The sequence below is a fragment of the Aptenodytes patagonicus genome, chromosome 1 (assembly GCF_965638725.1).
Source record: "Aptenodytes patagonicus chromosome 1, bAptPat1.pri.cur, whole genome shotgun sequence".
Classification (NCBI taxonomy): domain Eukaryota; kingdom Metazoa; phylum Chordata; class Aves; order Sphenisciformes; family Spheniscidae; genus Aptenodytes; species Aptenodytes patagonicus.
In genome coordinates, this window is record NC_134949.1 from 136,895,278 (window position 1) to 136,911,416 (window position 16,139).

Consider the following 16,139-nt stretch of genomic DNA (forward strand, 5'->3'; position numbering starts at 1 on the left):
ACTATTCCTCCCAGTCAACAAAAAAATTACTATCACAGGGAGAAGATAAAAATACAGCATTAGCTAAACAAACCCATTTAAAGGGAAAAACTTGGTCAACCTCTCACTCACAAAATCTGTGAAATATTTAGGACCTCAAATTAAGTTATTCCTCCCAAAAACACTCCTTTAAATTAAATCTCTCTTCGCCATTAATGGAGAACAAAAGATTTTCTTTTATTGCAATCATATGCACCACGGTAACTCTCATTCTCTGCAACCAGCAGTAGCTGGAATATTGAAAAGGAAACTCAGAAAAAACCACCTGACTGCCCTTCATAATTTCCTGAGAAGTTTTACACTTCATACTTTCTTCCCAACACCTCAACCCGTGCAGCGTAACCTTTGAATGCATTTCCTTTACCTGGCATCTATTCTGGTAAATTTGAATATCAGGATAGGTAATTATTATCAGTGTGACTTCTGTTCAGTTTCCTTTTACACCGCTGGATGGCAGAACACATACAACGGTGCTCTGACGGGCTCTTCTCTGTGGTAGCTCAGGAAGTTTTAGGATATCACTTCCATTACTTTTAACAAGCACCTGTTAACAAGCACTTACTTTGAAACAGCTTGGAGAATTTTTGTTTCTCCTGCCAAGGCAGCTCAAAACCTATGATTTTCAAAGTGCTCATCCTTTTTTTCCCAACATGCAAACTCATACATATTTGAAAAATTAATTATTAATAGCTTTCTAAAGCCTAGACATGTAAAATCAGTACTACTCAACTCTGCTACATTCTCTAATATTAAATGAATATTAACACCACAATGATTACATGATCTTGTTAAAAAAAAGCACACAGTGAAACACAGCTTTCAAAAGCAAGCACAGCTGAGACTCATTCAGCTACGCCTATATCTGCAATTCTACAGATCATTTTTAAAAAAACATCAACAGCAAAACATTCTCAGTAATTTATAATGAACACTGAAAAGAAATGTATTAGTTATTTTTATCAAAAGTAGAATATACACCAGCTAAGGAAGGAATCAGAATCGTAGAAAAGTTTGGGTTGGAAGGGACTTTTAAAGGTCATCTAGTCCAATCCCCTTGCAATGAGCCCAGGAAAGAACATTAAGACCACAAAAAGTAAAAACGACTACCAATTAGTCACCACATTTAAAGCAGATGCTTCCTTCCTTTTCATAACCACTTAGCCAAGACAATCATTTGATAGTACACCATGCCGTTCTTAACAAGTGATACACTTTTAAAAGAAGTATTTCTCCCGCTCTACACTGCCAGCTCCAAAGGAATGTAGGATTCATTTTTAGTAGTTTTTTCATCATCCTCTGTCTAACCACCAGTTTTTGCCTGTGTGTTAACAAACAGTTCAGTAGTCTTTCAACACTATTTTGTTGCATAGAAAAGGGGAAGTTTTAACTGCCTAATTCCCCAATCTAAATACTATCACAGTACAGAATGACTGTTCTCTTACTTACCCGTCTTGCTGACTGGACAGCTTGAAATATTTTAATGCTTAAAAGGTTTGTAGACTCTTATGTTTATTAAGTCTTGACTCTGTGTGATCTATAACCACTGATATCTGATGTTAGTTTTCGAGACAAGACTAGTGTAGCACCTGGCTGTGCTCATGCTGCTTCTCCTTTTCAGAGCAGCAAGACATTAGCTAAAAACAGAGCTGAGAAGCAACACTTAAAATCACATCTGAAAGACAACTGACAACACTCTCTACTAACTGCTATTTGTTGACAGCTTTGCTATTTGTTTTTCAATACCTCCACTATCCACAATATATACAACATGATGCCTACGTGCTCCACAAGGGCAAACTGTTCACTGACATCCCACTACGAAAGTGCTTAAATGCACAGAGCATGCCAAAGGGCAAACAAAGGGCTAGGAGGTTTATCTGTTACAGACCAGCAAATCATAGCTGAAGCTTAGTGTGCAAATACACACAATAAAGGAATTCTTCATTATTGCAGTGATGTGACAAGCCTCCTGCTCCACCTTCAACAATAACTGAGTTCATTCAAGTGTTTCCATCAAGCAGATGCTTTTAAAGGACCAAACACATGAAGTATACAGGCACATTTCAAAGCAGCAGGGCAGAAATCAAAACACATTTCCTTAATCTTACCACTCATTCCTTACCAGCCCCCCACCCCACGCACCCCTGAAAGACACCAAGCTTTTACTGTACTCAAACTGTGGGAGACCATACCAAGGAATTTTTAAAATGCTCATGGGATTAGCTGGGGGGGAATACTCCAGAATAGCTCTGAAAATTTTATTTAGCAATGACTGTTTTTTCAACATTCGGTGTATCGTATTTTTAAAACCAAAATGAATAAATAATGCAGTTGGCTTGACAGATGAGAAATTATTAATATGAAGCTATTTTAGTAAAGTGAGCTTCAGTGGCTTCTGTATTAACAAAAGAATATTTAAGGCCTTACCATTGCTGTTAAATAAATTAAGCCTATAGACTTCTGCAAAGACAATTACAACAGAAGTTATTATTTAACTCCCTAATGACTGTATATATTATTCTGTTTTGATCTATCATCACAGTGCAAGAAAAAAAAGTCATAAGAAAGTCAATATAAAGACAAAGGGAATTTTTGCTATGTCTCTTATGGATAGCATTATCTGAAAGAGTAAAGACAAGAAAGTGATGAGTAGAATGAAAAAAAATGCTTTTAAATGGAACAGACACGCAATGGGGTTTTTTTAATTGGCTGCTCTTTTTCAAAGAAGTGCTAGCTGGTAGCTGAGAATCACCAGAAAGACAGGTGCAAGTTCACACTCTTAGAAAGTGTAGCTACTTTGAAGTGCAAAACTAACTGAAGTAGCATTTCACATTACTTGAAAGTAACAAGATGGCACCCTCTTAATCAAATCTACTCCAATATTTCAAATTGCTAACAGAATCACTATTTTAATCTTAGTGCTGCAGAAAGGAAAAGTTACTTCTTGTTTACTAAGTTTCTCATGTGTGTGTTATCTCTAGACATACTGTCAGCTTACTACTTCAGCTGCTCAGTTCCAGGACACTCCCCCACACACCCTCCCACCAGAGTGCCACAAAGAAGAAAAATCAAAGAAACTCATGGGTATAGGGGGTGGAGTAAATGTTCTTTGAAAGTACATATGAACAGCACGTTTTACAAACCCTTCAATTTTTGAAAAACAACTTCCACCTCTGGGTGTTTATCCGGATGCATATTGACACCACGGGAAATTTCCAACACTTCTGCCAGCTTACACCCTCTACCAAGCTTGAACACCTTAATCACTCCTGCAATCACGCTGTTTGACAGAACTGTGGAAAGACTTCAACCTGACCGCTCTGCAGCTTGAGGAAAGATATTTGTGTTATCAAAAATGCAAAAGTAACCTGGCCTCTTGGTGTCTGCCCGTACTACTGGCAGTGACAGTAATGTGGCAACGTTGCAGTAAGTCTTCATAAGGTCTGCTAACCAACAGAATGTAATAAAGAAACTGAAGCTCCTCTGAACCTCTTCATGACAGAAACGCTGAGACAAAAAAAAAACCCTTTAAAGGATTTCATCCAACATTCATAAAAAGATAATGCTCATGAACATACATCTGTCCTCAAATTCATACACTAAGAGCAAAGATAAGTTGGGCCACTCTGAAGAACATCAGTTTTAGTTTAGTCTCTGCACTTACTCCTAACCGTTCACCCTCTCTATTGCATTGGCACTGCTGTCTGTCTGTGTAGGCCACACAGTGTAACAGTTTAGGGACCATAGGGCTGAAAGTGGGCTATTTTTCCATTAGATCAATTTCCCAATTCACTTCACTGCACGGCTTCACAGACAGCTGTACCAGTAGATGGATAACATCTGTGATCCTGTAACACTGATACATAAAATGGTTTCCTCGGAAAGAGAGCCCCAATTCTGAGAATACCAGAGCAGGCTCCCCAGACAAGCAGAGATATAACAGAAATAGTCAGGGGACAGTTTTATGTTCAACTGATCAAGTCATTCCACCATTTTAGAAAGCATTAATTGAAGAACTACTGCCAACATTGATACAGCACATCTGTGGATATCGAACCTCTTCAAAAGATCGTTTTAGCTCCCCTTCCCTCCTGTGCTACTGTTACCTTGATTAGCCATAACAGAAACTGAAGTCCGCCTCAGCTGACAAAAAGACCACCAAGGCACTCATTCAATGTCCAAAAATCAACTGCTCTGTAAGTCTTCATGTTTTTTGAGTGCTTGAGGTGGACACCACATTCAGCTCCAAACAAAAGCTGCTGGCGTGGCACTGGGGCAAAAGTACTTCCATCCAGGCAAGTCTCACATTTTGTGAAACTAATTAAGCTAAAGGAAGAAGAGATGGGGGCCATCATGAAATGTGTAAGTCATCTGCTACCACACAGGGCACTAAGAAGGATGGGCACTACGATGACCAAAGGATGCAAGACTGGGTCTTCTGTAATATGAAGTATATAATATGTAATATTAATATGTAATATGCACGCTTCTACAGCATGCTCAGTGCAGGAACAAGACAGCTGAGAGGAACGAAGAGATGAAGTATGCTCCAACCCCTCTTCATATGCTACCATATGCAAGGTACTCAAAGAGATATACCACAGATACTGCTAGGACAAGAAAGGCTCTGGTTCAAAGGACCAGGCATACCTTACAGAGTGAACTTCCACATGTCCTTCTCTAGGCAAACCAATCTGGTTGAAGAAAAGTACTATTCCTATTCATGCATCCCTAAAAACACTACCCACAAAGTCCCAGATAATGGCTCAAATTCTGTATTAAATGATACGTGCAATTACAGAAGAACAGAAAAGCGTTATGTAAACATAAATGAACTCAGATATGTGGTTTTTTCCACTGAAAAGTAGTTCATTAACTACTAGAGTTCCTGATATTTCTCCTCTGACCATAAGGCATAAAACTAGGATAGGGCTAGACAGCAGCAACATGGAATACTGGTACAGGACTTGAGAAATTTGTTAGATTTATCTGTGGGTTACTGCAAGATAAATATGGATGTAGTTAGGAGTATTTTTGAAAGATGTCATTTGCAAAGAATATTAAAATAAGAGCTAATTACAGCTCAATATCAAGTTAAATGGCATAGCCTTCAGAAAGTTAGGAATAGATGACATGCAAAGAGCAGGAAAGTAAATCTGACTTTCTAGTCTTAGGTAGCCTATCCAATACTGTCAAGAAGAATAAATTTGCTGTTTAATCAGATAATGCGTCTTTTGCCTCTTTTCACAGGCCAAGCCCAGTATAAAAGACAACTCTTACTGTCAAAGTCTCTAGCCGGACTTCAGTAGGTAGCAAAAAATTCCCAACATCATTATTATATGTGCTTAATTACATATAATACAATAATTGCAAGATTTCAAAGATTTTAATAAACAGTTATACTGAATGAGTGAATATTTGGTTCACCATCAAATATTTGGTATATCATACTAACAGAGCATCTCAAAAAATATTTCCAATTGCCACAAAACAATATCAAGAATGCGTGTTATCCATATGGCAGAATCAGATAATTCACTTGATAATTATGAACAGACTCTAAAGAAAGATCTCCAAGAAAACTGTTCATCAACCTTTTTAAAAATACATATACTGTGATCTACCTTGAACCTCTGAAGTCCATAAAAAGCTGAAACTCAGTTACCTAAATACAGAATATCTAGGGTGGTACCAGAAGCTACATAACCACCTTGCCTCCACCTGTACATCCAGGACATTATAGGCTTAATAGGACCTGTGTTACACTTGCCAGGCTCACTTAGATGTCTAGGACAGCTTATGCTATCTCAAAGGGCAACAGACACCTAAGTTTTGTAACTTAATCCCACTCAAAATGTTCTTCTAAGTCAAGCAGTAGGAAAACTTACTGCTAAAGTAGTCACAAACAGAAATTCTTTTCCCATCAGCAAAGAGGCTGTAAATACAGAATCACAAGATGTAACAGCTAGAGGTAGTCGAAAAGTTCATCTAATTTACCCACTATGGAATAAGCATGCCTAGAACATCACTGAAAGCTATCTAATCTATTCTCAAAAGCTTTTAAAATGGGATGCTCTACAGCCTTCTGAAACGGTCTTTTTCAGTCTGTTCTTACTAATATTAGAATTTTTACTTTTTGCCCTGTGTACAATCTCAACTTTAATAGAAATCAGTCATTTTTTAATTCTCTACTTCTTCACTTAGAGCAACCAATCATCCTTTATTACTGTGACTTTTTTTTTGGCACACTCAGATTTCCAATGTCTCGCACTTCAATCTCTTTTTTTGCCAGTCTAAACAAATGCCTTCAACATTATTCAGAGGTGGAACTATCCAAGTCTCTAACTCTTGTTCTTTTCACATCAATACTGTCCACGTGTGTTTTGATTTCTTAATAGGTAGTACCCAGAACTGAAGACAGTATTCCAGCTTAGGACTTGCACTGAGAAAATAGTTACTTTCCCCTTGTTCAATAGCACTACAATTTACTCGGTCAGTCTATAATCCTTACAGCTCCTTCTACAGTTCTGCCCTGCAGGGAATTTGGTATTCATGCACTTGAGTTTCTCCTGCATGTATTGCTTGATACTTAAACAATAAAGTGTAAAGATCTCAGATAACATGCCCACAACCAAAAGAGCATAACATCTAAAATGCATTACCTAATAAAACCCTTACTTAACCTAACATAACATAGCAGTTAATGCATCTGAAAATAACTGAAGACAAAACACCATTTTTGCACAGCACAGGCCACATCTTGCACAAACAGAGCATTTGTTGGACTGCAAGATGTTTTGTGAAACACTTCCTATAAAGTACTGCTTGATCAGGCAAGATTTCCAGAGCTTAAAAAGAAATGCAAGTTTAAAAGACAAGCTACCCTAAGAAAACTAATCAATGGAACAAAAAACCTGCAAGAAGTAATCTCCTGAAACAAAGTTGACTGCTATACGGTACAGGGTAAACAACAGACCTTAGTACTGGGGGGGTGGGGGGTGTGTTTTTGTTTTTTGTTTTTAAGTCTCTGATGCATATGTTGCACCTGTTTTTTTCACTTACATGTGGGGGATTTTTTTTTTGTTTTATGCACACAAATTTCAAGGAAACATTCTAATGACAATTTTAATATGATTTTGTTGATAAAGAAAATTGGCTAAGCTTTCCTTTCTTCTCAAAACATAAGTAATATTATTCAGTGAGGTAGGTGAACACCAATAACTGAAGTCCATTAAAAAAGCTTTTAGGTAAAAACAATGACTGCAACATTGAATGTTTTCAAACTGAAAAAATTCAAAGTATTAGTGTGTTAATATACATTATATACAACAGAGTACTAAGCTCAATGTATACTAAAATGACATTTTAGTCATAAGTATTTGATACGCAAGTATATTCTCACATGCATGTTCTCTTCTCAATATAGCCTTGGAGGAAGCATTCCATGCCATTTCTTAAACTATCAGACTGTATAAATGCAAAATACATTGTTCAAAAGCACTTAGATTCCTATATTCTGCTCCAGATGACAATTTTGGCCTTTGCTGCACAAATTCTACCTTACAAATAAGATCACTGTTACCCTATAGTACAAAACCACTTGTTTTTTGAAACAGATTATTTCAAAATGAACCGTCACAAGAAAACAAATTACTCACTCATCCAGAACATGAGGATCCTCAGGACTTTTATTTTCATATTCTAAAAGCTCAAGGAAACTCTGCATGTACCTGAAATAAGCAAAAATGATAAAGAAGGAGTTAAAATACTTAAACCTAAATTACTTTTGAAGTTTTTTTTAATCTTAAGACTACAATGTCATCTGAAACAGAAGCATAGTACACAGGTCTCCAGAAAGGCTAACATGAAGTGGGACGCTGCAACAAAGGGAAAGAAAGCAACGACAATATATTACATTGAGTTAAAAAGTATTATTTATCACCCTACAGTCCACAATTCAGGAAAACCGCTATATAAATCAGGCTGAAGTTAACAGGAGCAAACCCTCTCTTCAGGTAGGTCTATAATTTCAGGTAACTTAGTTCATCCCTGGATCTTGAGCTCCTGGTCATCCACTTTGTACAGATGTTAGTTTGCTCCTATGTTCCTCAGACAGCGATCCAACCTTTCTTCCAAAATAAAGCTCCAGGGAACACTCCCCAAAAGCCATGCTAACATGGCTGCACCAAGCTGGTCCTACCCCAGTACTCCAGAAGACTACGCCCCTTCACACACTGACACATCTCCTCACATTGTACCTCAGGCCACATGACACAACCCTCAGTTTCGTAAAAACACCACTCTTACACAACACGGCGCTCTCTAGTTCAGACATTCGGCACACATGAGATTAACTGAGGCTTAGAGCCACAGAGGTACCACACAGGACCCAAAGAAGATTTAAGGCAAAATACCACTCAACATGAACATGGCCAGCCTGCTGTAGGAAACTAACCCAACACCAGTATAAATGCCACCACCACCTCACGCCACTGGGCCTGAGGACCAGGTATCACCCCCTGAAGCAGGTGCAATTAGCAGTATAGATGTAGCTTTAAAGATTACAGAATTGGGACCTATTTCTTGAAGTATCAAGAAGGTATATCACACAAGGTATCAATCACACACATAAAAGGTAGGGTTTCAATGTTACCAGAAGGAGCTGTCATTCCTCTCCCTTTTGCCCTCCCTTCGCTCCTGGTTAAGCACCACCACTTACACTATGATAACATCAATGCTAATCAGATGTGTATGTCAACTCCCTGCAATGGCAAAACAGCCAGCCAGATAGGTTTGGTTTTTTTTTAATCACTCCCGCACACGAAAACAACTCATAGAAAGGTCAAACCGGCTAAAGCTAGCACAAGAGAGAAAAGATAACCATAAAGCCTACATAAGGAAAAAGCAAAACAAGTGACCAAGCCTCTCCCCTTTCAGTAGCAGCAACCCATTAGATCAGCTCAACAGAATGGTCTATGCATAAGCTCAGTGCCTGTGACACTGACCCCAGTCACTGAAGCTTAGACAACTTCACATTACAACAAAACCTCTTTTGGTAGCAGTTCTATGTTAAGATCAGCTTAAGCAGGCTATGAAACTTCACTCTACATCTTCAAGCCACAGCAAAGCTTAAGACAGCACTGCTGTCTACGTGACTCCCTCCAGAACCATATGCTGCTGCTCCACCCCCCATTTCAGTTGCAGCCATCACAGGTCACTGTGACATTTTGCCAGGGAGACTGACATTTTCAATATGGTCAGCACAGTAACACTAGCTCCTGTCCCTCTGTGTGTTTTTGCCCTCCTGCAACCATCACAAATGACTACACAGAAATCCCCCAAATGTTTGTCAGTTACAAGTTTGGGAAGTAGCTGATGTCTCTAGTACTGCTTATTTTAAAACATGTTCTTTTACACTGCTAAGAGATAGTACTAGTTAAGAACAACCATCACACCACACTCCCAGGAATCCAAGAAATTGCTTAGGGTCACTTCAGGGAATAGGCAGTAACTTAAGGAGCCATAGCCCACTATCCACCGCAGATGAGTTCCTGAAAAGTGCAACATTTAGCAGTTAGAAAGATACTGAAGCAGTTCTAACTATGCAGGGACAGTATACATGATGTGGAGGATAGAGAGGCAGGGGAAGAATCATCAGGACCATCAGCTGGAGGAGAGACTGAGTTTCTGAAAGAGTTAATGAGAACTAATCTCCTTTGAGAATGTGTCCTTGCATGCACTCCCCTTTTATTAATTCTCACTGGAAAAAGCTGCTTTACTCTCTGAATGCAGCTGCTTCACCTGCAAGACTTGCCATGTAACAAATTACGATCACCCTCACTCCTTTGTTTCAAAGAGGTATGTGTTCTTCAACATCATCTGCCTCGTATGAATCAAGGTCAATCAAGTTAATAATGGGTACAGGATGGGAAGAAAGGTACCATTATTACAGCGAACAGAACACAGTAATAAACAATCAGCAAAGGAACTCCAAAATGAAAGATGGGAAAGTGGTGGACAAGCCACTGAGGCAATTCAGGGCGTCATCAGTTTGGCTCTATGGAGGCAGTTAAGATGAGCTTTTAACTTCTCACCAAACCAGGCAATGTCAAGCAGAGGCAATGCTTAAGACCCATTCCTGTGCCCAATTTTGCTCTGCCTCTAGTGAATACATGACACTCCACAACCAGTCTTTGCAACCTCCTTCACCATTTCCTTGATGGGTGATGAGAACGTATCTAAGTCATTCAATCCATAATTGTCTCAAAGAGGAAACTGACCTTCTGGACTTTTTCTGTGAATAGAGAAAAGGGTATCATTAAGGTGGCATCCTTTTCTTACAAATACATCTAGGAATGAAAAAAGCCATGTAACGTGACTTAAGACCACCAGCATTGTCAGACTGGACTAGTTCCCTCGTGCTGTGGGTTGTAATATAACAAGAAAGCAAAGACCTTCCTTTGTAATTAAATAAATATTTGCTGTCTTAAATTTGTTTGTGTGGTAAAAGGAAATCAGGCAAAATATGTATTTGATTCTACAGAGAAAAGCAATCTACCCAAAAAATACCTGCATGATTTCTGTGAAGGAGTCTTACTCTATTCCTCAAATACAGGTTGATCTCTTGCCACCCAATGACTGCGTCTACATTAGCATTTTTATTTCCAAATCTAAACCTGTGGTATGGTTTTGAAATGAATCCCCCAATAACCTTCACTTAATCCACACTGTTTATATTTGCAAAGTGGTTTTGGCACTTCTCAGAAGATCAGGTTCTTCTCAGAAGAAACTAAACTGGAAGCTGTTGTAGATGCGCATCAAATGTGTGAAACCCAAGGAAGCCATCATGACCTGAACCAATGAGCGGGCCAAAATGCTATGATTTCTCCGACACAGGCACATTACATGCCAGGAAGCAGACTATGGACTGTCACAAGTACCCTCCACACTGTAACGCATTCCTCATATCACATCAAAGACCAACTTGCTGTAGGTGTCAGCAAGTTTGCCCACAACGACCCTTCTATTCTTTACACTCCTCTCTCCCATCCTTTTAAACCTTCCTCCTGGTTTGAAATCCTTTCCCTTCCTACTTTAATTTCTGTTGCCATCCTCCCTGTTTTGTGGAGGTCCTTATTTTTTTTCCTTGCCCTCTCTTTGCCTTTCCCCACACCCCCAGTCCACTCTTCTACGCCCATTTTCATAAAGGCAACAATAGCCCTTTCTGCCTCCCAGAACACCCAGGGCTGCAAGCCAGCTTTCCATGGAAATTCAGAATCACAGAATCGTTCAGGTTGGAAGAGTCTCTTGAAATCATCAAGTCCAACCTCCTTGCTCAAGCAGGGTCAGCTAGAGCAGGCTGTCCAGGACCATGTCCAGTTGGGTTTTTAATATCTCCACAGATGGAGACTCCACAGCCTCTCTGGGCAACCTTCTTGTGGTGTTTGATCACTTTCACTGTAAAAAAATTCTTTCTTATGTTCAGATGGAATTTCATGTGCTTTAATTTGTATTCATTGCCTCTTGTCCTGTCACTGAGCACTACTGAAAAAAGTCTGGCTCTCATCTTCATTCTCTCCCATTAGATATTCATACACACTGATAATATGGGCCCACCCACCCACCCAAGCCTTCTCTTCTTCAGGTTGAACAGTCCAGATGGCTTGCTGAATATCTCTAAGGAGATATTCAGCGCTCTCAGCTTCTTCCCATATGAAAGATGCTTCAATAAATCTGTGTCATGAAAAAAGTGACAGCTTCTCTCATGGCAAAGTAAGTCAGAGGAGGTTATTAGGAAGCTGCTCACCCCCGTGTGTCATCATATAATATTATGAAAGTCTTATTTCTGAAGATCCAGGACAACCACCACACTTGAGAAGCAACACAGCAGGTGCTTTTTACCACAGACCTCCTACCAGAAATCTCGAACATCAGCAATCCTGTGCTGATGCTGAGGATAAAACAGCAGTAAGTATTTCTGGTACTGAAGGTAGCTGGTACCTGATTTTTGTGCTGTGTGGATTCGACTGGTTGCCTACCATTACTGGTACGCTGTGTTGAGATTTATACTCTGTTAGCTTATTGGGACATTGGTCCTAAGACTGCAGCCCCTGGAATAATCAAACATCACTACTCCTGTGTTGGAGGATCAGCACTTTTACTAGAGTACCAGGCAGGGGCAAGCCAAGTGTTTCTCTCATCTAATGCAGGAAGTAATTGTGCAGAAAGCTGTCTCAGTCAGAAAAGGACTAAAGCAGGTCTCAACCAGAAAAAAGCTGCCAAACACAGTCACCGGTCTTCAGCACAACCAGCAGGCGGAACAGCTTCTGAGGTCATTATGCTGCAGGCTCAACATAGCACCAATGAAGAACTGAGAGTTTCTCAAACAAAGGAAAATTACACCAACTAAATGCTCTAAGGAAATGTATGAATGTGCTGAAGTAACTTCTCTTTAATCTCTGTGGTGATGAAGAAACTATGGAAACAGGCAATGCTTTTCCTTTAGAGTTATCAACAATATTTAGATGTCTCTTTCTGATTCTAAAGTAAATTGATATTACTTTAGAAGTCAAGTTCATTAGCACAAGCACTGTATCCAACAAGATAGAAGGACCAGCTCAGAGAAAAGGTTACTAACTTCAAATCTAAGTTATTCAAATTTCTTCCATTACCTTTACTATTTCTTCCAATCCCTTGACTAATTGGAGCTACAAAAAAGTAACCTTATGTCAAACAAATCTAACCCATTGTACAATGCCTACAACTATACGTCACCCATCCTGGGATGCTGTAATACCCTGTATATTATCCCAAGTCTCTAAATAAAAACTCAGACATGCAAATGCTGTACGTCTTTTTCTTTTATCCAGTTGTGATTTCCAGTTTTTACACAAAATTCATCCCCCCCCGCTCCCTCCCAAACAGCTCAAAATTAAAGAAATGAAGCAAAAACTTGTTTAAAAGGTAATTTATAACTCTGGTTAGCTGTAATAAATAATTCACAACATTGTTTTAACCACCACCACCATTACAATCTGCCTAATGGTGAGCAGTCAGCAATGCAGTTTACTCCTGTATTAGCTAGTGTGTGTAAAAAAGGTCATTCCCCTTTCATACAGTTCATCTATTTCCTTGAATTTTCTTTTGATTTGAACTGTGGGTGCAGATATGGATAAATGGAAGTGGTAACTACGGGATTTATCAAGCACTGAAAAGCAAGACCTTGTGATGTTTTAAACACACTTCACACACAGTTAACCAGCCAGCCAGAATAAAGGAGAAAAGTACCAGAATAATGGATGACTTGCTATATTATTAGTAAATTAATACAACTATACAGGACACAAATCTACAAAAGAAAAACCCAGCACAGACAAAAAAAACAGAGAACGTCAGTTATATTTTGCTGTCTTCGGTGAGTCATCAAAAGCAGAAATCAAAACCTATGCCCTTCAAATCTGTTGTCTTTCCGGTGTTTAATTTTTTATCACAATACACTACAATTCATTGGGCAAGCTCTATGGTTTCAAGCACCCTTTAGCCTTGTTCTTTTGTTAATTACTGCCAGGTAGATTGAATTCTTGTTAGTCTGCCAAATGTAATAATTCTAGAATGGCACATTGCGTACTTGAAGTCACTGTAAATGCCCATAATGTCAAGTCCAGATTTTCTTTTTTTTTTTTTTAAAAAACTCATGCAAGATACACATAGGAAAAAAGCAAAGGTATTTCATGAAGATTTTCCTTTAGAATCTAACACCAAAGCACTGAAAAGATAAAACATATCTCCGTGGTAAAACAATCTTGTTAGCATAGTCTGAATGTAAAAAATAGAGGAAAAACAATTATTAATCCCCAAACTGTACTGATTTCTCTAATGGGTCTTTCCAAGGAAATAAATGGAAATTTATAGCCTTTTCCAGGGGAAAGTACTAAAGAAAAGTAGAGAAATTTGCTCAGGGTTAATGAAAATATGAATTTTTAGATATGACTGAGTAAGCATACTGTGCAAACCTCACACTCACTTTAGATATTTTACAAGCTCTGACTTTATCCATTATAAGGTTTCATTGTAACTATTTTCCCTCATCACATCACATTAGTGATGATATCCTTTATTATGCAATTCTGCCACATGTTCAATATCCTACCTGCAGTACACTTTAGCTAGGGAGCGCCTTCTCAAAGCTGGCCTAAAAAAGGCCTACTTCCTTGGAACTAGGAAGTTGCCCATTAATTTTGAAAAACTGAAAATAAGTTGCTGATCCCTAGCACACTGGTTGTTGATCTGTCTGTTATTTGGAATCACCGCAGTTCACAGCCAGAACATATTAACTGTGTTATTATTTTGATTCACTTTATTTCTTCCCTTGCTACTCCATGCAAAACATACACATAAACTAAGTTATAAACTCCAACTGGGACAGAGCTAATGTTTTACCTTTGCACAGACTGAAATGCAGAACTATTTTTTTTTTGTTCATAGCTCACTCTGTGGGTAATGCCAGCTTTATTCAGAAAAGCATAGCTGAGTAGCACAAAGGAAGAAGAGCTGTCTTGCCTATCCTCATTGCTGCACACATCAAGCTAAGGAACCCAGAAAGGAAGGAGAAAAAAAAATGCACCTTTCCTGAGAGCAATCAAGCAATCAGTTGTAAAATCTGTTAGGCAGCGCAGTGCAGTCAAGGAGCATGGTACAGGAAGCAAAATGCCTACAGCTCCAATCCATGAAGATGGATTAGAGAACAGAGAGGAGAACAGGCCTTGCCTGCAGCAGGGAGCATATTCTCGGAAGTGGCAAGATGAGCTTGCTTCCCAAGGGACCTATAAGGGACTAGGGAATTAACGCAATCCAGAATGTCACTGCCTGGCTGGACAGAGGATTGATGGGAAAGGATCCATGCTGTACAGTAGGCAGGGTTAATGTGTTTTCTCACTCCACCAAACCGAAGTTCCATCTATTTAGAGCCACCTTACTCTAATTTAAAAGTTTAATAAAACCTACTTCAAAGGTTAGGAGCTGCTTGTATTTTTTGGCACGCTGACATTAAGGAATAGACTGGGAATTCAAATTTTAAAGCTCCAGCTAATTCGGAGTCTCACCAAAAGTACATAAAAACATAGGCTTCTAGTGCAAAGGAGTAGCGTAAATAAATCACAAATATGCTGGTGACTAGTAAATTACTGAAAATCAGCAAATAAACAGATTAAGGTGAATAATGCATTAAATTATGTCTTTGCTCACTTTTGGCAAATGTACATCAGATCTTTTGTTTGCATATTAATAAATTGTCACGCTTCCTCAACCTATGGCACAATAAGAAAAAAGGATCATGAAATCTGATCTGAAAAAAATTCTTTCTTGAAGTATTAAACAAGTGCGTCAAGAAGAGGCTTCTTCATTTTACAAGTTCACAAAACAGCTGAACAGCTAAATTTATATTTATTTATTCTACTGCATAAAATTCAGGAATCTCTCTCTAGATATGTCTAAACTTTAGATTAAGCAATTATAAATATGTTTCAAAACCTGCTATCAGCAGGTTAATAAAGTTAATAAAACTGTTTTGTTTTGGTCTTTTTAGAAGCTAACTGATCCAGTAAATTTTGCCCAAGGTTCATCACCAGTATATCACTAGGACTTACAATCTACAGGTAAATGTTTAAAAAAAAATTAAAAACCTCTAAACAGAAAAGTAAGAAATAAGCTCTTTAAAGTCCACATCTATAATCAGGAAAACAACATGCTACAGTTACTTTTGTTACTTCTGACCTAAGATCACAAAAATATTCTTACGTAGAATCTCAGTAAATATATTCCTTTCCACAAAAACTGTTAGTTAACTGAGGACCAAAATTAGAAGGACGCTACAACAAACATTCTGATTTCAGATTTCCACCTCTGGAGCGGATGTCCACTTGAACTTCTTCATCACATTAAAGTCTGATATTTTGGCCCATTTAACAGAAAACTATCAGTCTGCAGCTGTGATAGTGCAAGTCACATTATCATATAAATATACGATTTGGACAAGTATCTTACAGTCATTATATATTCTAATACACTCAAGACTGATTTTTTTTTTTTTTTTTTTTTTTTTT

General features: G+C 38.4%; 1 protein-coding gene across 1 annotated transcript in view; it reads right to left on the reverse strand.

Annotated features, from left to right (window-relative positions):
* Positions 1-16,139, reverse strand: part of PDK3 (pyruvate dehydrogenase kinase 3) — a 58,996-nt gene that overhangs the window by 21,627 nt on the left and 21,230 nt on the right. The window contains exon 3 of the mRNA XM_076356034.1: positions 7,698-7,769. Coding sequence (XP_076212149.1) covers positions 7,698-7,769 — 72 coding nt within the window. The remainder of the gene's footprint in view (positions 1-7,697; positions 7,770-16,139) is intronic.